The sequence below is a fragment of the Callithrix jacchus genome, chromosome 11, assembly GCF_049354715.1.
Source record: "Callithrix jacchus isolate 240 chromosome 11, calJac240_pri, whole genome shotgun sequence".
Taxonomy (NCBI): Eukaryota; Metazoa; Chordata; class Mammalia; order Primates; family Cebidae; genus Callithrix; species Callithrix jacchus.
The window spans coordinates 11,779,279-11,803,256 of record NC_133512.1 but is presented as its reverse complement, the minus strand read 5'-3'; the positions used below and the strand labels follow the sequence as shown (position 1 = coordinate 11,803,256).

At 38.8% G+C, this 23,978-nt stretch overlaps 1 protein-coding gene across 1 annotated transcript in view; it reads right to left on the bottom strand.

Annotated features, from left to right (window-relative positions):
- The window catches only part of STK17A (serine/threonine kinase 17a), a 49,616-nt gene that overhangs the window by 15,067 nt on the left and 10,571 nt on the right, over window positions 1–23,978 (bottom strand). Inside the window, exons 2-3 of the mRNA XM_002751361.4 lie at window positions 20,451–20,663; window positions 8,197–8,341 (exon numbers count right to left, since the gene is read on the bottom strand). Coding sequence (XP_002751407.2) covers window positions 8,197–8,341; window positions 20,451–20,663 — 358 coding nt within the window. The remainder of the gene's footprint in view (window positions 1–8,196; window positions 8,342–20,450; window positions 20,664–23,978) is intronic.

Genomic DNA, 23,978 nt, shown 5'->3' with positions numbered 1-23,978 from the left:
CAAAGTGCTCAGGCAATAAATATATCAGAGTGGTTAATTCTGCCTTGGAAAATTACAGAGGAGATATGCGAGCAGACCCTGAAGGGTAGAAAGATTTCCTAATTTACTCAACAAATATTTACTGATGCCTAATGAGCTAGGCCCTGGGGAAATAAGAGAAAACAAGACTTGAGTCCTGTCTTTTGGAGCCTTACATTTTAACGGAGACAAATAAGTACACCTCAAGTCGCTTTAAGCACTAGGGGGAACTCAAAGCAGGGTGATAGGCAAGAGTGGTTACTTGGGGTGTGTGTATGGACATGATATCTTTAGGGGAGTCAGAGAAGGCCTCTCTAAGAAGGCAACCTGAAGGAGGAAAGGACGATGCTAAAAAAGAGCCAGTCATGGCTCAGTGTCCTGGAGGTTTGGGGTATGCAGGAGGCATTCCATGCAGGAGCAGCAGCAAGTAGAGGCCCTACTGCCATGGAGCATTTGCAGGAAGTCCTGTGTGGCTGGAGGACAGCACAAGCCAATAGGGGTAGGCTGGTGGGAGGCATGAAGTCGGAAAGGAAATGGCTGGGAGCTCACAAGGCTCCGTCAGCTATCCTGGAGTAAATGGCAGAAGGCAGGCCACATTTTCTTTGTTAATGAGCTTCTAGTTGATTCTTCAGGAACAAAACACCTATGTAGCATCATGACTATGAGTCCTCAGACTTTTCAAGGCAATTTTAGTTTTAGTATGTTAATAAAATACTATAGTACAACAAAGGGGCTGGGTGCAGTGGCTCATGTCTGTAGTCCCAGCAATTTGGGAGGCCAAGGTGAGTGGATTGTTTGAGCTCAGGAGTTCAAGACCAGCCAGCACAACATGATGAAAACCTGTCTCTACCAAAACCACAAAAAATTAGCCATGCATGGTGGTACGAACCTGTAGTCCCAGCTCCTTGGGAGGCCAAGAGAGGAGGATCACTTGAGCCTGGGAGGCAGAGATTGTAGTGAGCTGAGATAGTGCTACTGCACTCCAATCTGGGTAACAGAGTGAGACCCCTTCTCAAGAAAAAACCAAACCAAACCAAAAACAAACAAACAACTGTAGTACAACAAAATGTCAGTTATTCAGGCAAACTCAATAGGAGGGGTTTGGTTCAGTGATACGTATTTGTAATTGAATGTTTTGCCCTTTCTAGTACACACAAAATGCCAAGTGAAATACTGCTAGGGGAAATCGTCACCAAATCTTGAGATTTTCTTGTGATTAGTAAACATGTACATTCTATGAATGTTCTTAAATACCATTTGTTCCTTTAAAATATTTTAAATGTTTTCCCCTTTTATGTATTTACCCTTTACATTCCCTGAGAAATGCTTTCTTTAGTTACTATGCAAAAACTAATTGGTTTGGTGGTAATGTTGTAAATCCTAAATTAGCGTGATCAAATTATAAGAATTTTATTGTATCAGAAATCTAGGCACAGTTATAAGCATCTATGAAACACTAATGTGAGAGACTTTCTGAAAATGAAGTTAAACAATTGAGAGAGAGGTTGCTAAAAACAACACATTTCTCATAAAATCAGTTATTTCATGAGATTTCACAGTTAATATTTATTATGTGGCTTTTTCCAACTATGCCCTATTTTGACCACAGGCCTATTTTAAAAAATAGATCTTGCTTCTCTAAATAAAACTTAAGTACAATTACAGGACTATAATCTGTCAGTTCTTGGATGGTGAAATAGATCTCCTTCCAATAAGCTGAAATATGGTATCTTGAAAACTAAGCTAAGTACCTCAGCATTTACCTCAGCAATTACAACACTTCCTTTCCAGGGAATCCAGTTCATGATAAAAAAAGTTGTGGCACACAAAATCTAGTTTTATTTAAAATGCATGAATACCAGGCAGTAAGGGAGAGAAAGCAGCAAGGTCAATCAACAGAGAGGTGACGACAGTGGAATAAGCAGAGAAGCTGCAGATGGTCCTTGAAGAGACAGAGGCTGTAGGGAAGTCTTACTTATCTTGGTATCTTCATCTTTGTACATAATCCATTTGACAGTTACTGAATAATCACCACTGGAGAAGACTTAGTGGCTAAGATCATTGTAAAATTGAGGTTAACCTGCTCAATAAGGCTTAAGGTATCATGTACAGGGTTTTAAGAAACATTTTATCAGACAATTAAAGTTCCAGTACATTAACTATTAAAACCCAGGCTAGAGTAGAGAAATAGATTAATATTCCTGTCTAAATTAATTTGGGGGACTGTTTAGAAATGCTGTTGTTACCCCTGCTTTCAAGTAATATACTGATGCTTAAATTTAATACTCATATAGAAAGTCCCAGCTTCTGGCCACTTTTTTTGAAATTAATTTTTAGAAATTAATGTTTTAATAAAAAGTTTTTGTTTCCCCAGGCTGGAATGCAGGGGTGCAATCATAGCTCACTGCACCCTCGAACTCCTGAGCTCAAGCAATCCTCCTGCCTCAGCTTCCTCTGTAGCCGGGACTACAGGCGTATGCCACCATGCCCAGCTAATTTATGTATTTTTAGTAGAGATGGGGTTTCACCATTTTGGCCAGGGTGGTCTCGACCTCTTGACCTTGTGATCTGCCCACTTCGGCCTCCCAAAGTGCTAGGATTACAGTTGTGAACCACTGCACTGGCCGATTTTTAAATTTTTTGCAGAGATGAGGTCTCACTATGTTGCCTAGCCTAAACTCAAACTTCTGGGCTCAAGTGGTCCTTCTCTCACCCTCCAGAAGTGCTGGGATTGCAGCTGTGAGCCACCACACCTGGCCTTTTTCTAGTTTACTTTTAACCATGAGCATAACTGGGTGGAAAAGTCAGTGATAGGATCTTAGTATAGTTGTTCCTTGGTATCTGGAGGGGACTGGTTCAGGGACTCCTTGCAGACACACAATCTGCGATGGTCTAGTCCCTGATATGAAATGTTGTAGTATTTGCATATAACCTGCACACACCCTCTTGTATACTTTAAATCATCTCTAAGTTACTCAGAATAGCTATTATAATGCCATACATCACCTCATTTGTGTGGATTTAATGGAGTACTTGGTGGGGGGCCAATTCAAGTTTAGCATTTTGGAACTTTGTGGAATTCTTTTTCCCCCTGAATATTTGCAACCTGTGGTTGGTTGAATCCATGGATGCAGAGGGCTGACTGTACTGACACTGCTGAAATACTGAATCAGTACAACACCATTTGAAGAAAAAAGAGCATTGGATTTTAAGACCAGTTTTCTTTGTGCTATTTTTGGTCAGTCCTCCCTCCTTCTGACTGGAGTAAAACCAGGCCACTCTGCTGAATGACTAATTCACCGAATTATTGAGACTGTTTTGGTACTTTTAGTTGGTTTTGTTCTGACTTTGCTAGAGTTGTTGTCTCTCAGATTTGCAATTCCTGCAACATTTTATATATTAAATGAATGGGCTTTCTCTTAATCACGGTTTGTCTTTTCTATTTTTGTGGATTTATGGACTCATACTTTTATGGACTGCTACATCTGCATCTGCTATCTCCTCCCCAATCCCAAGAATTTTCCCAGTTCAATTTAAGATATTTGGCTGAGAGTCTTCAATGAATCAATCTTTTGACAAATTGATCATTCAGGCTCTGCACCGAAGCCAAACAGTGTATTTCCCATAGCGTCAATTATATCCTTAATAGAAGTAACTATAATAGTTTTTGTTTTGTTTTGTTTTTGTTTTTAAGACGGAGTTTCGCTCATTACCCAGGCTGGAGTGCAATGGCGCAATCTCGGCTCACCGCAACCTCCACCTCCTGGGTTCAGGCAATTCTCCTGCCTCAGCCTCCTGAGTAGCTGGGATTACAGGCACGCACCACCATGCCCAGCTAATTTTTGTATTTTTTTTTTTTTTTTTTAGTAGAGACAGGGTTTCACCATGTTGACCAGGATGGTCTCGATCTCTTGACTGCATGATCTACCCGCCTCGGCCTCCCAAAGTTCTGGGATTACAGGCGTGAGCCACTGCGCCCGGCCCCCTATAGTAGTTATTTTACCTTCCAACTAACTTCTGTCACTAGGACAGGAATTTCCCATTTTAACCAGCATGGAGACTAAATAGTCTAATAATTCAAATTACCATATATATTGGGATTATAAATTTTCAGAGAATGAAAACATATTTAGCTTTGAATCAATGTGGAAAAATAATTTAAAAAAAATAGTCTAGTTTTTCAAGCTCTTCTAGAGACCAAGAGTCAACATTATAAGCACACACTGTTGAAGGCAGAGGATAGCAGACTCATTTCGTCCAGACTCACAGAAGCAACTGGAAATGACCTTTTGGTAGAAATCACTCCTACCTGCATGGCTGCCACACCAACCCCACCTCTATCCTCTCCCTCCAATAGCTGACTCAGAGACATGTTTAACTACACATGGAGGGGCACGAGGGCAAAGGAAGGCTGAGAACCCTTTGGACCACTTTATCTTCCAGTTCCTCTGGGTTGAGGGAAGGTGGAAAGTTCAGTTTCCAACATCAAAGCTCCATCATCATCATTATCATCAAGACCTCCTCTACTAAATCTGGAAAGAATTCTATACCAAGTGTATTAGAGAGAAAGGAATGTGACTGATACTGAATGTAGTGGGGAGAAAGGGATGTAATTTCCTTGTGCAAATACACAGTTAAACTTGGTATTCAAGAACTTAAGTCACCTCTGATGCTCTCAAGTAACATCAAAGATCCATGACACATAGCGTTGACAACCTGTTTGACTTGCTACTTAATTAGTTCTTGAATAGTCACAGGTTGAACTCTCATAAGCTGAAAGTTCATTTCCTGTAGGTGCAATGCTATTTAAATTGGGGTTCTGTTCCTGGAAGTCCATCATAAGACTAGTAAAACATTATTCAAAAATAAAATAGATATATGGTTTTGCAAAGTTAAGAGTGTAAAACCGAGCATATAAGAAGCTATAGTATAAACATTTCTTTTGGGAATTCTTCTACATGGCTAATACCGAGGCTTCTTAAAGTATCAGCCTAGTGAAAGTCTGGACTGCAGAGATGATCTCTTTCTTGTAAATGTTCCCAAGGGAAGCAGGGAGAAAATTTCTTGCAGCAAGGATCTTTGAACTTCTTATGCATATGACAGACTGAAGGAGAAAAGCAAAGTCCCATCCAAGCTATGAAAGGTTTTAACTAGGTAATCTTCAGCATTAGCATCAGGTCACCTCAAGCATTCATATCCCTGGGCTACATGTGGGTTTGCACATGTCTACACTCACTTTCAAAAAATAGTACTGTGTACCATGTGGCTACTGGGTCTTGAGTGTCCATTTTAGCCATGGTATTAAGGTATTAAAAATTAATACCTTTGAGAAAAGATAAATGTGTATAAAATGAATTTACATTGGCATATTTCAAAAGAGAACAAGAAACCTTCCACATTGTTTTCTTTTCCCTGTATTTTTCTGTAGGAAACTCATAAATTTTTTAGTAGGAAACTAGTATTTAAAAAGAAACTACCCTTCCACCTAAAATCAAATGGGACATTAAAAAATTTGCTTTAGAAGTCAACCTCCAGATTACACACACTGTTCACCATTCTTTTTTTTTTTTTTTTTTTTTTTGAGACAGAGTCTCGTTCTGTCATCCAGGCTGCAGTGCAGTGGCACAATCTCAGCTGACTGCAACTGTCACCTCCCGGGTTCAAGTGATTCTCCTGCCTCAGTCTTCTGAGTAGCTGGGATTACAGGTGCCTGTTAATTTTTGTATTTTTAGTAGAGATGGGGTTTCACCATATTGGCCAGGCTGGTCTCAAACTCCTGAACAAGTGATCTGCCCTCCTTGGCCTCCCAAAGTGCTGAGATTACAGGCATGAGCCACCGTGCCCGGCCTGTACACTCTTTCTGAGAGTGTGCCTTCATGCAATAAAAATTAAGCATTTATACAGTATTAAATATATACATAAATGAATTTATATTTATACGGTATGACTAAATAAACAAAGGCATTATGAAATGTGCCATACAGCAATTTTTTTTTTTTTTTTTTTTTTTTTTTTTGAGACGAAGTCTCATTCTGTTGCCCAGGCTGGAGTGCAATGGTGTTATCTCGGCTCACTGCAACCTCCACCTCCCAGGTTCAAGCAATTCTCCCACCTCAGCCTCTGGAGTAGTTGGGACTATAGGCGTGCACCAACATGCTGGCTAATTTTTTGCATTTTTAGTAAAGATGGGATTTCACCATGTCGGGCAGGCTGGTCTTGAACTCCTGACCTCAAGTGATCTGCCTTCCTTGGCCTCCCAAAGTGCTGGGATTACGGGCATGAGCCACCACACCTGGCCATATAGCAGTTCTTAAAGTGGCCCCTGGCCTGAAGTGTCAGCATCACCCGGCTCTATCCTGAATCAGAAACGTTAGGGTTGTGGCCTAGCAATTTGTTTTAACAAGCCCTTCCAGGTGATTCTGACTCATTCTGAGTCAGAGAACCACTGCCATAAAGCATTTACTTTCTGCTAGAGGGGATATTACAGCAGAGGTCAAGATAGATTAGTTAATGATTGTGGTGTGAGATGACACTGCAGTTCAGAATGGGAAAGTTTTTTCTGGTGGAGGGAGGGGGATCCAGAGGCTTTGGGCTTCTCAGGTTACCTTCCTTCATAACCCTATTTCCTTTTAGGCCATTTTTTAACTGGAATAAATAATAGGAACTAGGGTTACTGTGGCACATTCTCTGAGGACTGTTTCATTTTCCCACAGTTGCATCTGGACTTGATATGAAAGTAACCATTAGAAAATTAACAGAGATCTTAAACTTGCCTACCATAGACACCTGCATCCTTTCTCCACTCAGTCCACATAAAGGTTGGAATAGCAGAAAGGGTTATATCTCTCCCCCCGGAGTCGGAGCCTATGACACTGATGACACTGGCATGGCAAGTCAAAGTCCTACACCCACCAGCACACCTATTAATTCGTTCCAGATTGGTCTACACTGGTGTAATCAGAGTGAATCTCAGAATTTTGGAAAGAGTTGTGAGTTGAGACTGACTTTCCTGCTGAGTCTCTAGGCAGCTGTGAGGCTTGAACAGCAGCATCTACTTTATTACCATCTTATTGTCATTCAAAGAAGGCAGAGCTGAATGCTGGAGAAAAACTATCAACAGTTTTTTTTTTGTTGCTGCTGTTTTGTTTTTTTGAGATGGAGTCTCACTCTATCGCCCAGGCTGGAGTGCAATGGTTCACTATAACCTCTGCCTCCCGGGTTCAAGTGATTCTCCTGCCTTAGCCTCCTAAGTAGCTGGGATTACAGGTGTGTGCCACCACACCCGGCTAATTTTTGTATATTTAATAGAGACTGGGTTTCACCATGTTGGGCAGGCTGGTCTTCAACTCCTTAAGTGCCTCCCAAAGTGCTAGGATTACAGGCGTAAGCCACTGTGCTGGGCCCTAGCAACAGTTTTTAAGCCACTGTGCTGGGCCCTAGCAACAGTTTTTGAGCTCTGAATATTGTCATAACTGAAGCTAGAATTATCCCTGGACTTGTTTGCCACTAAAATTTCCTTGTTTTGCTTATTCTGGTTTCAGCTGGCATCTTGATCACTTGAAAGGAACATAACTGATATACTGTTCTTTTTCTTTCCTTCCTCTTCTCTGCCTTTGACAATTTTAAATTAGAAATCTACCTGCCTCTAATCTCTTTCTCTCATTTATTTACTGCTGCCTATTTCCCAAAACACTGCTTCTCGAATATTCCTGGCTCAAAAATCATCTATGTCTTCATGACATATGAAACCCCTAGAATCCAGCCTTTCCACAGCTTTTAATATCTCCTAATTGATCTCTCAATTCCAGTGAAATGATTCCATTTATTTTTATCCCAAATGCATCACAAATATTCCTAAGTCTTGAGGTAATTTTCTCTGACTATTCTCAACTTCTCTAAATCCTAACTTTTAAAAATTTCTACCTCAAGTTGTGTCTTGTCATATTCTGAGTTCCTTTTTTTGGCATTGTATTATTATATATCCTTCCATGTACACACGTGTGCATTATCTCCGTGATAAAACTAACTGGCTAGAGGATAGGAATAAAGACTCAATTCTAATATCCTTGTTCCCTAATAATACACAAACGTGATACATGTTTGAATAAATCACTGTTAAATATTTTATGTCTTGAGTTTCATTCTTTAGCAATCTCAAAGTTGTAATTTGAATCTTACCTTCAAATCAAGATGAACTACATCATGAGTGTGTAAAAAGTGAACACCTTCTAGAATCTGTCGCATAAGTCTTTGAACATCTTTTTCTTTAAAGGCTTCTTCTCTGTCTGCAACACACTGGTCAAAGATTTCACCCCCAGCAGCACTAGAGAACGGTAAAATTAAAGTAATATATAACTCAGAAGAAATGGCAAACACACTAAAATTACAGAGCAAGTTAATTACAGTCTGGCAGTAACTGTATACTTTTTAAAAAATTTATTTTTATTTTAAAAAATAGAGATGAGACCTCACTATGTTGCCCAGGCTGTTTTCAAACTCCTGTAATCAAGCAGTTCTCCCACCTTGGTCTCCCAAGGTGTTGGGATTACAGGTTTAAGTCACTGTACTCAGCCTGTATGATTGTTAACATGGATTTGACAATCTGAATCAAAACACAGTATAAGCTGAGCCAGCTCAGTCCCAAGCAGCTCGAGATGCACCACAGCATAATGTATGGTTTACTAAACCCTCTGTGCATATAGGCCACAATTGGCTGGCAATAGAACTGTGTTCCTCAACTGAAATAAAGAACTGCATTTTGGCTGAAACAGTTTCTTAATCTCAGTTTTTTGTCATATGAGTCCTTCAGCCCAGGACTATCAATTTACATAAATACAAGGATCTCTTTACCTAATTTTAAGAGCAATTAGTTCCTTTACACTATAAAGTTATCCATTCTTGCTTTTTTTTTTTTTTTTTTTTTTTTTTTTTTTTTTTTTTTTTTGAGATGGAGTATGCTCTGTTGCCAGGCTGGAGTGCAATGGCCCAATCTCAGCTCACTGCAACCTCCACCTCCTGGGTTCAAGCAATTCCCCTGCCTCAGCCTCCCGAGTAGCCAGGATTACAGGCATGTGCCACCACACCTGGCTAATTTTTCTTGTATTTTAGTAGAGATGGGGTTTCACCATGTTGGCCAGGATAATCTTGATCTCCTGACTTCAAACACCCTACCTTGGCCTCCCAAAGTGCTGGGATTACAGGTGTGAGCCACTGTGCCCGGCCCCATTCTTGCTTTAACAAATGGTTCCCTCTTGGTTTTCTCAACAATTTAAGTAGTTTACATAAGTACAAAATATACTGCTAACTACAGTTTTAAGAAAATGTTCAAGGATGTATTTCAAATACAGACTATTGTAAGAAAATAAAGGCCAGGGCATGGTGGCTCATGCCTGCAATGAGCATTTGGGAGGCCAAGGCAGGTGGATCACCTGAAGTTGGGAGTTGGAGACCAGCCTGACCAACATGGAGAAACTCCATCTCTATTAAAAGTATAAAATTATAGGCCTTAATGGAGAAGAAAGTAAAAAAAATTAAGGAAAAAAACCCACAAAAAACCAAAAATATAAAATTAGCTGGGCGTGGTGGTGCTTGCCTATAATCCCAGCTACTCGGGAGGCTGAGGCAGGAGAATCACTTGAACTCGGGAGACAGAGGTTGCGGTGAGCCAAGATCATGCCATTGCACTGCAGCCTGGGCAACAAGAGGAAAACTCCGTCTCAAAAAATAAAAAAAATAAAAAAAAAAAAACAAGAAAATTGAAAAGCTAGATTGAGTAACCATTAAGACGACATTCCTCTCAAAAAAAAACTACATTCCTCTCAGTACAACATAATCATATAACCCTGTTTAACTGGATTTTACCCATTAACTAGTTACCATATTAACTAATATCACTAAATGTGATCTCACTAAAGAACAATCCGAGATGTTAAAAGCATCTCAAGTATAGTAACAGAAAATATAATATTAATTATTTTACACAAAATACTTTCCTTCACGTAGAAATTAGAAAAGCCCTATAATAGCTTTGCTTTATCTTTAACTACAGCAAGATTACTCTTTAACCAAAAATTTTTACTGGGAAATTAATTTAAAAACTGTTAACAAAGTTTTATCAAAAACTACTTTTACAAAAAACATTTAGAATTTAAAAATTTCAACTTTCTAGTGGTCCTTGGAAAGTTACGAGACGATTATCTTTTGACCAACATTATTCAGAGCCATATAACTGATGTTTAGAAGCTAAGAGTAACTGAGTTTCCCTATCTGTCTGCACCTTAGCTATATCATAGCTCCCAGCCTCAGGCACCAAACACTTTTTTCTATCTAAACTAGCATTTCCATTTCTGTCCGGCTTTGAGGTCCAGTTTGGATCTTTACTTTCTCACTACTGAAATCCAACAAAGCATCAAATATGTTAGGCCCTATGCTCTGTCCTAGAGATAGAAAGATAATTACAAGTAAGTATGTCTGGTCCTTCAAGCACTAGTGGGGAAGAGAAAAATGAAATATATTTAAATAACAAATACATATGCATTAATATATGTGTGAATTTATATATTAAACAACTTAGCAACTGAGCAATTAATTGGAAAGGAAGTAGAAAAAAATCTAAGAAAGATGACGTTTATTCTGAACCTTGAAGGATTACTAGGAGTCCACTAGATGAAATGGTAACAGCACATCCCAGGCAGAGGGAGCACACGTGTGGGGGCACATTGTGTGAAAAATACATGGCACACTCATTAAAGGGCAAGTGTCTACTTCCCCATCCAACCAAATGGTATGGCACTTGCCTTCTGGCTATAAACAACTAGAAAATTAAAGCATATGAACCAACTGCTTCAGGCATTAGCACAACAGGTGTAAGACCATGAGCTGTGAGAATAAGTAAGCCCTCCAATCTTCCCACTTGGTAACAATTTGTGGACAGTTGTACAGAGTAAGGGAGGAACCCAAGCAGAAGCAGAATGTAGCAGCCTTGCTAAGCTGAGAAGACAGACTGGGAGTTTGGCAAGGCGAAGGCAGCTGGAATTGGCAAGTGAATACCAGAGAGGAGGGAGTTGCACAGAGAGATCTACTCAATAGTATTTTGAAGTCTTAGACAAAATAACTCTGGGAAATTATAAGGCTAAGAAATTCCCAGTGTTCAAAGAGAACAAGGTAAGACATTTGCATTTTGTCAAGCTGGAGTAGAAAAACCACTCTAAACACTGGGGCAATGAACAGATCCCTTTGGGAGGGCCATCCTTCATATCAAGGCTAACCCACTTCTAGGTCTGTCCTAACCAAGATGATCTACAAGTAATTTAAATGACTGCCAAAACAAACGCCATCATTCTTTAATGGAATAAAATCTACTCAATCCTGCAACATTCCAAATATATGTCATTTTACCAAAAATTTCTAGATAACTGAAAATACCACAAATTACAATTCATAACCAATAAGAAAAATAATAGAAGCAGACCCAGAAATGACAGAGATGATGGAATTGGCAGATAAGTACCTTAAAACAGGCATTATAAGGGATGCTCAAGGATTTAAACTAAAACATGAACATAATCATATAAGAGATGGAGGTTATGAAAAGAACCAAAAGGAAACTTCACAGGTGAAAAATACAGTATCTGAAATGAAAAACCCTTTGGGTAGTCTTTATAGCAGATCAGACACTGCAGATGAATCAGTGAATTTTAAGACACAGCAAAATAAGCTGCCTATATGAAGCACAGAGAGGGAGGGAGGGAAAAAAGACTGAACAAAACAAACAGGACCCCAGGGACCTATAGGATAGCATCAAGCCATTTAATACACTGTATTAGAAACACAATGGCTGAAAATTTCCAAATCTGATAAAAACTATAAAGAAAAAGATTAAGGAGCTCAATGAACTCCAAGCAGGATAAATACAAATAAAACCAAGGCACCACACTCAGACTGCTAAAAACCAGTGAGAAAGAGAAAAATCTTTTAAAAAGCACATTTATAGGTGAACCAAGGTAAGAATGATCACAGACTTCTTGTTGTAAATAATGTAGGGAAGACGACAATGGAATGACAAAAAGGAAGTGTGCTGAGAATGTGGGGTGAAGTAGAAAAGGACTAGCAGCAGGAGACGAGGTAGAATAGAAGACAGAGAGAAGAGCACAGGATGAGGGCAAAACAACCCAAAAAATTCAGAGTAAGGCAATGATGGGCTAATATATACCACTAAATGCCTCCTCCTCCAGGAAGCACTCCCTAACCTGCCAGGAAAAGTAAAGGAGCACAGCATATGGATAAAAGCAGAAGTTCTGGAATCACACACTCCTGGACTAAATCCTGGCTCTGCTATTTGTAATATAGCACAACCTGAGGTGTTTTTTTCTGAGTTTTTTTCTTATATATGAAATTGTGTTCTAAAATTTATAAACAGTGTATATAAAGCATATAAATAATATATATAAAGCTGGAAGACTTAGCATAGTGCCTGGCACATAGTAAATGTTTAATACATTTTGACTATTATGCTCTAGGTCACAAAACTAATAAGAATTCCTAGTAAATCATCAACATTGCTGCAGTCATTTATAGGCTGAATATCCCTTCTCTTTAAATGTTTGTGACCAGAAGTGTTTGGGATTCCATATTTTTAAATATTAGCATATACATAATGAGCTATATTAGGGGAGGGGACCCAAGTCTAAACACACAATTTATTTATTTTTCATATGCAACTTACATATGTAGCCTGAAGGTAATTTTATACAGTATTTTAAATAATTTTGTGCATGAAATAAGTTTGTGTACACTGAACCATCAGAAAGCAAAGGTGTCACTATCTCAGCTACCATGTGGGATCACAGCAAGTTTACACTAACACACACCTGCTGCATTAGCACAGCCCCAGCATGGTTATTCTGTCCTTAGCATCCTTAATATCTACAGAGGTGATCTCATCAGCTCTGGCCAACATCTTTCTGGGACAATATATGAGGTCAGATGTGGAATTTTCTACTGTGGCATCACTTAGTGCTCAAAGTTTCATACTTTGGGACATTTCAGATATCCAGGTTAAGAATGCTCAACCTCCGTATCTATTGCCTTTGCTAGACTTTTAGCACCTGGAGATAAGGGGCTATGATTTTTTTACTTTTTATGTTGTTGGTACCTATTAGTATCTCGTGCGCATGGCAGGTGCTTCAAGAATGACTGACTGATGCAGTGATCATAACCTGCCTGTTTCCGTAACAACAATCTATTGATGTGGCTAAGAATTTTGATGTCTTAGTAACCAGAGTATATCTCTAAGACTTCCTCTTCAAACTAAAAGTAGAACATAAAAATTTTTGGCCAAATCATACTGATCTTTGTTCTAAAAAATCTGATCATCAAAGAAACAGGAGCCACCAAAAGTTTCTAGGCAAGGGAATAATATCACCAAACCTAAGTTTTTGTTACCTATGTAATGGTAGCAGGAGGGATTTCCCAGAACTGAAGCCAGGGTGATCTGATGAGAAGCTACTGGAGAGGTTTGGGTGGAAGACTTGGTAATTCATTATGCTGTACATGAGGGTTAAAGAGGATAAAGGAATTAAGGATAACTTCAAGGTTTCAATCTTGAGCAAAGAAACAGATGGGGATGCTAAACAAAAGAAAAACAGGCCTTTAAAGGGCAATGCAGGAATACTGATACTGATCTGCAGTTGGACACAGGTATACGCAACAAGCAGCTGGAGCTTAAGAAAGGAGCTGAGGTTGGAAATAAAGATTTGGAAATAATCAGCATGTAAATGATAGCTGAAGCCACAAAAATAGATTGTTATCATCCAGGGTAAATACATCTAACATAAATGTATGATACCAGCAACACTGACAGAACTGTGGGGAACACTTAAATTTATATAGTAGAAAAGTTTAAAAGGCTCTGAGAGGAGAAGGAGATTTTTAAAAATAGGGCTGTGAAAGCCAAGAAGAACATAATTTCAAGAAAGAAGGGATAATGTCAAGTGTTTAAAAAGAGTAAGAACTAGAATGAATACTAAAATAAAGAGGCTGATTTTGGCACACAGGACTGGTGACCTCATGAAAGTATTAGAAGAGCAGATGGCATTAAATTAAAAGTGAATGGAGTATTGGCTCATGAACAGATGAATGGATCAATGAAATAGAACAAAACTGACTGGAAGGTGAGGAATGCTATAAATTCAGGCTATTCTTTTAAAAAGTATGGCAGTAAAGAGAAAAATAAGACATCAGAGTCAAAGCCGAGGAAGGAATTTTAGCACAGAAGAGACTGAAATATTAGAAGACAAAGGGAAAAGAACTACCACAGGAGGAAGGACTAAAACTCTAGAAGAGGTTACATAACTTCCTCCTACAAGAGGAAGAATGAAAAATTAAAGAACTTAGATAAGGGTTTTAGCCTTGGAAATGATTAGCTGAAACTCTTCCATCAAACAGCAGGGAAGAGCATGAGAACAAAGACAGTTATTAGAGGAAGAGGGGAGGGATGCTTGAGGAGTGTGTGTCTGATGGCTTTGATTTCTCCATATGGCGGAGAAAAGACTAGTTATCTCATGAAAGGTGGGAAGTAGGTGACACAGAAGTGTGGTAAAGATTATTGATTAGCTCAGGGGGTGGGGGTGTTAAAAGGACATGATAAGAGATTAGGTACAAGTTTGCCAAGCTATACCATGAGCCCACCTGAGGATGAAACGCTTACATTTGTACTAAGTAGATGAAAAATGATCCAAGTCCTTCCAAGAATGTGTGACAGCACAGGAGGGACACACAGCATGCATTCTGGGTTTCAAATGGGCAAATGAGTTGCAGAGGATGACCAAAAGGAAGATGGAAATAACATGAGGTGCTGGTAAGAGAGGAGCTGAATTAACTACCAAAGAGGAGAAGGAAAGAAAAAGGACGAAAAAAGTCAGGAGCTGGCCAAAAGACTGGAAGAACCGAGAAGGGTCTGAGGGTGAAAGGCTGAAGAGCAGATTTTGCAAGAATGAGGAGGAGATTTTGGAAAGAGAATAATATTTCAGATTTTTTTCTGGATCAATTTCCAATTCTACCTTGATCCTTTCTGAAATAAACAGAAAAAACAAACAACAACAAAAACCTTGATAAGCAGCAGGCTTCTATATGAGATTCCTAAATTAATTTTTAAAAAAACTTTTAACCATTCTGCCATTTTTAGATATTTCTACTATCATAAATTTAAAATAAATTGTGACGGACACTTTTGTGCTTCTCATGTTCTTATTATTTCTTTAGAAGGGATTCCTACAAGCAAAATTATTGAATTAAAATATATGAACACAATATTTTTGAATTACACTATCAAGAGTAACATGCTTAATATTTTAGCCATCTAGACTTCACCCTCTATAAACTTTTAAAGTTTATAGACATATACATTATTTTGTGACATGCCTTTTTAAACTTAATATTTTAAATCTTTGACATATTTAGAGTTACCTTAGCTTTTAAATGACTGCCCAGTAATCTACTTTGTGATATTATCACTTATTAAGGAAACCATTTTCTAACAAACATTTTGATTATTTCTACCTTTTTGCTACATAGAGAATGCCATAAGGAACATTTTGGTAACATAGCTTTGCAAAACTGCCTAATATTTCCTTGTGAAAAAATTAATAAAAATAAAATTAAGCCATGTGTGGTGGTTCATGTTTATAATCCCAGCATTTTGGGAGGCCAAGGCAGGAGGATTGCTTGAGGCCAGGAGTTTGAGACAAGCCTTGTAAACATAGTGAAACTCCATTATGTACCATAAAAAAATTTTTTAAGTAAAATTTCTGAGTTAAACAGTATTTTTTAAGGCTTTTGATAATAATTCAGATTGTCCTCCAGAAAAGTTATACTAAAATGGCTCAATCAATGAATATCACTTTTGTTTCAAAGCATTGCCAATATGATGGGGGAAATTCAGAACTTATTTTAAAATTTACATTATAAAAAATATTTTTCATGTGTATATAGGCAATTTACATTCATGTGTCTGTAAAAATTTCTCTTCATATCATTTGTTCATTTTTTTAAACCAGAGCTGATCATAATCCTGAAAGACACAATCTCAGATGCCATGATCCAGAATGTCAAAATCCCAAAACATCAAAATCCTGAAAGATGAAAAAAATCCCTAAAGTCTAAAATCCCCAGATCACAATCTTAAACAATTAAAATCTTCAATGTTGAAATCCTGAAAGCTGAATTCTGGGGCAGGGATTTCCAGTGTGTTTTCAGTTGATGCAGACTAGGTGCATCATGGTAGGTGCATCACAATAGGTGGAACTATTACTGTCTTTATTTGGAAATTAAGTACAGTTTAAAGGAGATGCATTATGGGTGCCAAACTGACAAGGGGTAAATTTATGATCTTAATTTCAGTTGTTGAATTGACTGGATTAAGGAATACCTAAAAATTTAGTAAATTATTATTTAGGGAGTGTCTGTGAGGGTGCTTCCAGAGAAGATTAGTGTGAGTCTGAACGGACTAGGTAGGAAAGATCTGCCTTCCATGTTGGCAGGCACCATCTGATCAGAGAGAAGAAATACAGAAGGCAAGCCGGTCTCCCTCTGAGAGTGGGGAACAATTTTTCTCTTGCTGCCATGGACATCAGCACTCCAGCCTTTAAATGCCAGGACTTACACCAGACCACCCCTACTCCATACACTCCCATTCCCTGGGGTTCTGAGGCTTTTGGCCTTGGATTGAAAGTTAAACATTGGTTTCCCTGGTCCTGAGGCCTTTGCACTTGGACTGAGCCATGCTACCAGCATCCCAGGGTGTCCAACTCGAAGGCCTGTTGTGGAACTTCTCAGTCACCATTAGCACATGGGCCAGTTTTCCTAATAAATCCCTTCTCATATTTATACACATGTCCTATTGGTTCTGTCTCTCTGGAGAAGCCTGACTAATAATAAATATTTGGTACTGGGGAAGAGCCATATCATTCCTTCTCACTGTATTCCTTAGAATACAATGGGAGAGATCTGTGAAATTGTTCCTTCCAAAAAGGCTGAGGTTAAGCGTACAAGGCTACATAGTAGTTTAAAAGCTATTATTGGTGCTTTGAAAGCAGAAAATAATTGCAATGGCTTAGCAATAACCAGGCTTTCAGGTGAACAACATACACTTACAAAATTTGTAGATCACAACCACTCTCCAAATACAAGTGCAGCAGGTGTTTCAAAGGTTATACAAGTGAAAACACAGGTGAAAAATGTAAAAAATCTCCCCTGACATTCAATCCTGTACAACTTCTGCCCCTTCATATATAGCACCAATTCGCTATACTATGCATTTTATCTTCACATTATTTTCATTACTGGAGGTATGAATTGGACAAAAACTTGGAGAGTTGTAATTCATTTTATGAATATTTTGCAAATTTGACTCCAAGAAAATACATTATCACAATGTTGATTGTGTGTACGTGAAAACATTGAGGCCAGGCTTTGTGGCTGATGCCTGTAATCCCAGCACTTTGGGAGGTGGGTGGATCACCTGAGGTCAGGAGCTCAAGACCAGCCTGGCCAACATGGTGAAACCCCGTCTCTACTAAAAATACAAAAAAAATAGCTGGAAGTGGTGGTGCATGCCTGTAATCCCAGCTACTCAGGAGGCTGAGGCAGGAGAATTGTTTGAACTGGGAGGTGAAGGTTGCAGTGAGCCGAGATCATACCACTGCTCTCCAGCCTGGGTAATAGAGGGAGACTCCCTCTCAAAAACAAAACAACAACAAAAACATTGAAACTTTCTTAATAAATGAAGAGATGTCCTTTTTGTACATCTGCATTTGTGAAACAAAATTTCTTGAGATCTTGGCTCTTTGGGCAACTGCATATGTGGTGATGACTCATTGAGGTTTTTGATCAATATTGTCAAGACTTACACTGTTTGTCATGGTATTTCAAATAACCATATTTATCAATCTAGGTGTACAGAATTACCAACTATGGGGGTACAGGTTTATATATTTCACTTTTTGACCTTTTTTTTATGAATATGGCTTGTCTGCTCATAACTGTTACTGTTATTTGTGTGACTGTTAGTATATCTGAGTGTTATGCTTATAAAAACATGTTATTACTGCCTATTTTAGCATGTAAATAAAGTGGGCTATGAAATGTCATGTATTACAGTTTTATTTTTAATTGACATATAATTGGACAATTTATGGTATACATAGTTATTTTTGTGTTTCCTAAATAAATCCCCTTTTAAAATGTAAATAAATGTCTTTTTGGTTTTTGAGACAAAAGTCTCACTCTGTCACCCAGGCTGAAGTGCAGTGGTGCTATCTTGGCTCACTGCAGCCTTGACATCCTGGGGTTAGGTGTCACCTCAGTCTCCCAAGTAGCTGGGATTACAGGCATGCACTACCATGCTCAGCTAATTTTTGTATTTTTTGTAGAGATAGGGTTTTGCTATGTGGCCCAAGGTGGCCTCCAACTCCTGGGCTCAAGCAATCCTCCCACTTCAGCTTCCCAAAGTGCTGGGATTTGGCTAGCCTCGGTGGCTTACACCTGTAATCCCAGCATTTTGGGAGGCTGAGGTGGGTGGATCATCTGAAGTCAGGAGTTTGAAACCAGCCTGACCAACATAGTGAAACCCTGTCTCTAATAAAAAATACAAAAAATTAGCCAGGCATGGAGGTAGATGCCTGTAATCCCAGCTACTCGGGAGGCTGAGGCAGGAGAATCACTTGAACCCAGGAGGTGGAGGCTGCAGTGAGCTGAGATTGTGCCATTGCACTACAGCCTGGGCAACAAGAGCAAAACTCCATCTCAAAATAACAACAACAACAACAAAGTGTTGGGACCACAGGCATGAGCCACTGCACCTAGCCAAATAAATGTCTTTTAGAGAATTTTTTAGATTTTTTCCATAATTATATTTTCAGGATTTTGATCTTTTGAGATTTCAACATTTGGGATTGCACCTTTTCGGATTATCGTTCAAACCCTTTTTAAACTGGGAGGTTCATGTGTTTGTGTATATCTGTAAGATCTGGTTATATATTCAAGAACTTTAATCGCTTTGGCTAGACAAATACTAGAGATATTTTTCCGAGTTTGTCTTTTCATTTTGTTTGGATTTACTGATGTACCAAGCCTTTTTCTTCTTTTTAAATTAATTATTATTTTTTAAAAGATAAAGGGTCTAGGTATGTTGCTCAGGCTGGTCTCAAACTCCTGGGCTCAAGTAATCCTTCCTGCTTTGGCCTCTCAAAGTGCTGGGATTACAGGTGGGAATATTAAGGCTTTTAATGTATTCAGATTTATCAATCTTCTCCTTTGGTAGGAAAAGCAGAGCAGAAACCACGATTGCTTTTTTTTTTTTTTTTTTTTTTTTTTGAGACAGTTTTGCTCTTGTTCCTGGGCTGGAGTGCAATGGCACGACCTTGGATCAGGGCAACCTCTGCCTCCCGGATTCAAGCAATGCTTCTGCCTCTGCCTCCAGAAGAGCTGAGATTACACGTGGGTGCCACCATGCCTGGCTATTTTTTTATATTTTTAGTAGAGACAGGTTTTCACCATGTTGGCCAGGCTGGTCTCGAACTTTTGACCTCAGGTGATCCACCCACCTTGGCCTCCCAAAGTGCTAGGATTACAGGCATGAGCAACCATGTCTGGCCTGAAACCAGGACTTTTTTTTTTTTTTTTTTTTTTGAGACAGAGTTTCGCTGTTGTTACCCAGGCTGGAGTGCAATGGCACAATCTCGGCTCACCGCAACCTCCACCTCCCGGGTTCAATCAATTCTCCTGCCTCAGCCTCCCAAGTAGCTGGGACTACAGGCACGCACCACCATGCCCAGCTAATTTTTGTATTTTTAGTAGAGACGGGGTTTCACCATGTTGACCAGGTTGGTCTTGATCTCTTGACCTCGTGATCCACCTGCCTCAGCCTCCCAAAGTGCTGGGATTATAGGCGTGAGCCACTGCGCCTGGCCAAAACCAGGATTTCTTAAGGAGAAAGAACAGTCCTTCATTTTCAAAGCTGTTTTCTGTGCTGTATCTACCTACTTAAACTGAAAACATAGTAAGAATCAAGACTACTGTTTCTAAAAGAAAGGAGATTAACTCAGACTATAAGAACATGTAAGGATTATAAAATGCCTTTTATTTTAATATTAGTTTGGTATTACTTTGTCAAGAATGTTTCTAATAAAATCGTAAGATAACCTTATGTCCTGTTATGAGAATTTCATTAAAGAATGAAAATATAAAAGCTAATATACATGCATCCTTGCAAATTTGGAACATGTAAAATTAGTAAGAGGAACGCTTGAAGATGATCTAGAAAATTCTGAGATTTCCAGAGAACCAGGCCTGGCAATATAATCACAGATGAGTGGCATCCCATAAAGGAAGTGTAGATGAACAAACAATCTTAATATAAGACAGACAATACTTACTATTCCAGAACTAAGATCATTTCTGACGGAGTCTCATAAACTTCATGTAAATTAATGACCCAAGGATTGTCCTGTGCTAGTTCAAGTACAGCAATCTCATGAATTATTTCCATCCGACAATCTTGGCCTTTTCTTCTTTTTCTCATGAACTTTGCAGCAAATTCTTTCCCAGAATCTTTCTTTATACATTTTCTCACCACTGCAAATTTCCCCCTAGAATTAAAAACACTCACTGTTAAAATTGACAACTTTCCAGAGATGGCAGATTTTAATGAAATTTCCAAATACCCATTGGTGGATATTTAAATTTAGCTCATATACAAGTAGAAATATCACTTAGAAATTTATATAGGCTACATCTCTAGATTTGTAGATTTATCAAATAAAATAAAATGTGTAAATCTGCAAAATTCACTTTCTAAATAAAAACAAATATTAAAGTCCATATTTTTTGCAGTTACACATAACTTAATTTTTTGCACATTTATACATAAAATGACTTAAGTCCTTAAAAAAACCATTTGAGGCCAGGCACAGTGGGTCACCTTTGTAATCTTAGCACTTTGGGAGGCTGAGGCGGGTGGATCATGTGAGGTCAGGAGTTCTGGACCAACCTGGCCAACATGGTGAAACCCCGTCTCTACTAAAAAATTAGCCAGGTGCGGTAGTGCATGCCTGTAATCTCAGCCACTCAGGAGGCTGAGGCATGGGAATCACTTAAACCTGGGAGGTGGAGGTTGCAGTGAGCTGAGATCATGCCACTGCACTCCAGCCTGGGGGACAGAGCGAGACTCTGTCTCCAAGAAAAAAAAAAAAAAAAAGAACAAAAGCCATTGATCTTTTAACAGAAACTGGTCACCAGAATCCCCAATAAGATGAATTTCACTGCTGCTAATTGACTCTAAAGAGCACTATCACTTTGTAAATGTAAGGATCTCACTCATCTATCATTTTAACTACAGCATCAGCTAGAAATGTTGCATTTTCCCATAAAGACAGATATAGCAAAGTGTTATCCTGATACATCACTATTTGTCATAAAACTAATAAGCAGGTACACTGGGGACTCAGTATAACATACTGATTAAAGGTATGAGCTCTGGAATTAGACCTATACGGACTTGAACCCTACAAGTGGCACCTGATAATAACCTTAGGTGGTTTATTTAACCTCTTTTAGTTTCATTTTTCTTTTCTTTTTTTTAAAGAAACTGGGTCTCTCTATGTTGCTCAGGCTAGTATTGAACTCCTGGCCTTAAGTGATCCTGCCACCTCAGCCTCCTGAATGGCTATGAGTAAAGGCATGCCCTAAGTCTCATTTTTCTAATCAGTATAATAGAGATATAAATGGCATCTACCTCCCAAGGTTGTGAGAATTAAAGCATATAACAGATTTCAATTGCTTAGCATGGCACTTGCTACATAGTAAGTGCTCAATAAAATATTACTAATCACACAAACATCCTTAAGGTCTGATAGTCATCACCCACAAATATCCACTGAATCCTTAGGTTGAAAGGCAACTTAGAAATCATATAGTATTTTATCTAATACCAAATCCCAATGTCTTATTTGAAACTGTGAGGTAATCTTTTCTACTACAGGGTACACATTATTTTAATAAGGTTATCATTACAAGCCTAAACCTGACTTCAGCTGAAGGGTAAGTCAGGGTCCTCTGCTGAGCCGTACAGACTAGACCTCACTCTCTTTTCCACATGGTAGCCTATTAGATAGTGAACACAGCAAACACTGTGTTCAGTTGCCACTCTCTCTTCCCTTTCCCAGTATGCAGTCAATCCTCATCCCCATAGGTTTTTTTTCTTTTTTCTTTAAGAGATGGGGTCTCACTCTGTTGCCCAGGCTGGAGTGCAGTGGCACCATCATGGCTCACTGCAGCCTTGGACTTCTGGGCTCAAGTAGTCCTCCCACCTCAGGCTCCTGTGTAGCTGGGATCACAGGCGCATGCCACCATGCCCAGCTCCCCGTAAGGTTTTTCTGACCCCTTATTATGGCTCATCAGAAAATGTGCCAACCAAATCTGAAGCAACTATTCCAGGTATAATCGATCAAAGCATTGCATCATTATTACTTTTGTTGCTTTTGGAACAATACAACCTAAGATTGCTTGTTAAAAATATTTGACATGCTTTTCATATTTAACATTGGTTTGATAAACTACCAAGATTTTTTCTCCCTTGAATTTTTCAAACCAGTATCCTACTATATTTTAAAAATATTTCTAAAAAATTGGAATAATCAACAGCATAAACAGACAACCTATAGAATGGGGAAAAATATTTTGCAAACTATGCCTCCAACAAAGGGTTATATCCAGAATTTACAAGGAACTCAAAGTGGGCAAAGGACATGGACAGACATTTTTTCAAAAGATGACATACAAGCAGCAAACATGAAAAAAAAAAAAATTCAACATCACTAATCATCAGAGAAATGCAAATTAAAACCAAAATGAGGTACTGTCTTATACCAGTTGGAATGGCTATTAGTAAAAAGTCAAAACACAACAAATGTTGGTGAACATACAGAGAAAAAGGAACGCTTATACACTGTTGGTAGAAATGTAAATTTGTTCAGCCACCATGGAAAGCAGTTTGGAGATTTCTCACAGGACTACTGTTTAACTCAACTATCCCATTACTGGGTATCTGCGCAAAGGAAAAGAAATTATCATATGAAAAACACACCTGCACGCAAATGTTTATTGCAGCCCTATTCACAATAGCAAAGATATGGAATCAACCTAAGTGTCCATCAATGGATGACTGAACTAGAAATATGGTGTGTATATATATCATGGACTACTACACAGACATAAAAATAGAAGAATGTCTTCTGCAGTAATAAGGATAGAACTAGATGTCAAGTGAGATGACTTAAGCAGGAAGTAAAAAACGGCCTGTTGTTACTTTTAAGTGGGAACTAAATGGATACACAGGCATACAGTGGAAAAACAGACCAAAAGGTGAAAGAGTGGCAAGGGGGTGAGGAATGAAATACTACCTACTGGGTACAATGTACACTATTTAGGTGATGGGTACACTAAAAGCCCAGACTTCACCATGACGCAACATAGCCATGTGACACAAATGCACTGGTATTCCTAAATCTACTTTTTTTAAAAAAGCTTTCTAAAAAATTAAATGCAAGGCTTTAATTACCCTGTTAAATTCTTTTTTGTTGTTGTTTTTGAGAGACAGTCTCACTCTATCACCCAGGCTGGAGTGCAGTGGCATGATCTCAGTTCACTGCAATCTCTGCCTCCTGGATTCAAGCAATTCTCAGGCCTTAGCCACCCAAGTAGCTGGAATTATAAGCACATGCCACCATGCTTGACTAGTTTTTAATTTTTTTTTTTTAAAGTAAAGACAGGGTTTCGTCATGTTGGCCAGGCTGGTCTCGAACACCTGGCCTCAAGTGATCCGTCCACCCTGGCCTCCCAAAGTGCTGGGATTATAGGCGTGAGCTAACACGCCTAGCCTGCCCTGTTAAATTCTAACTTCTAGG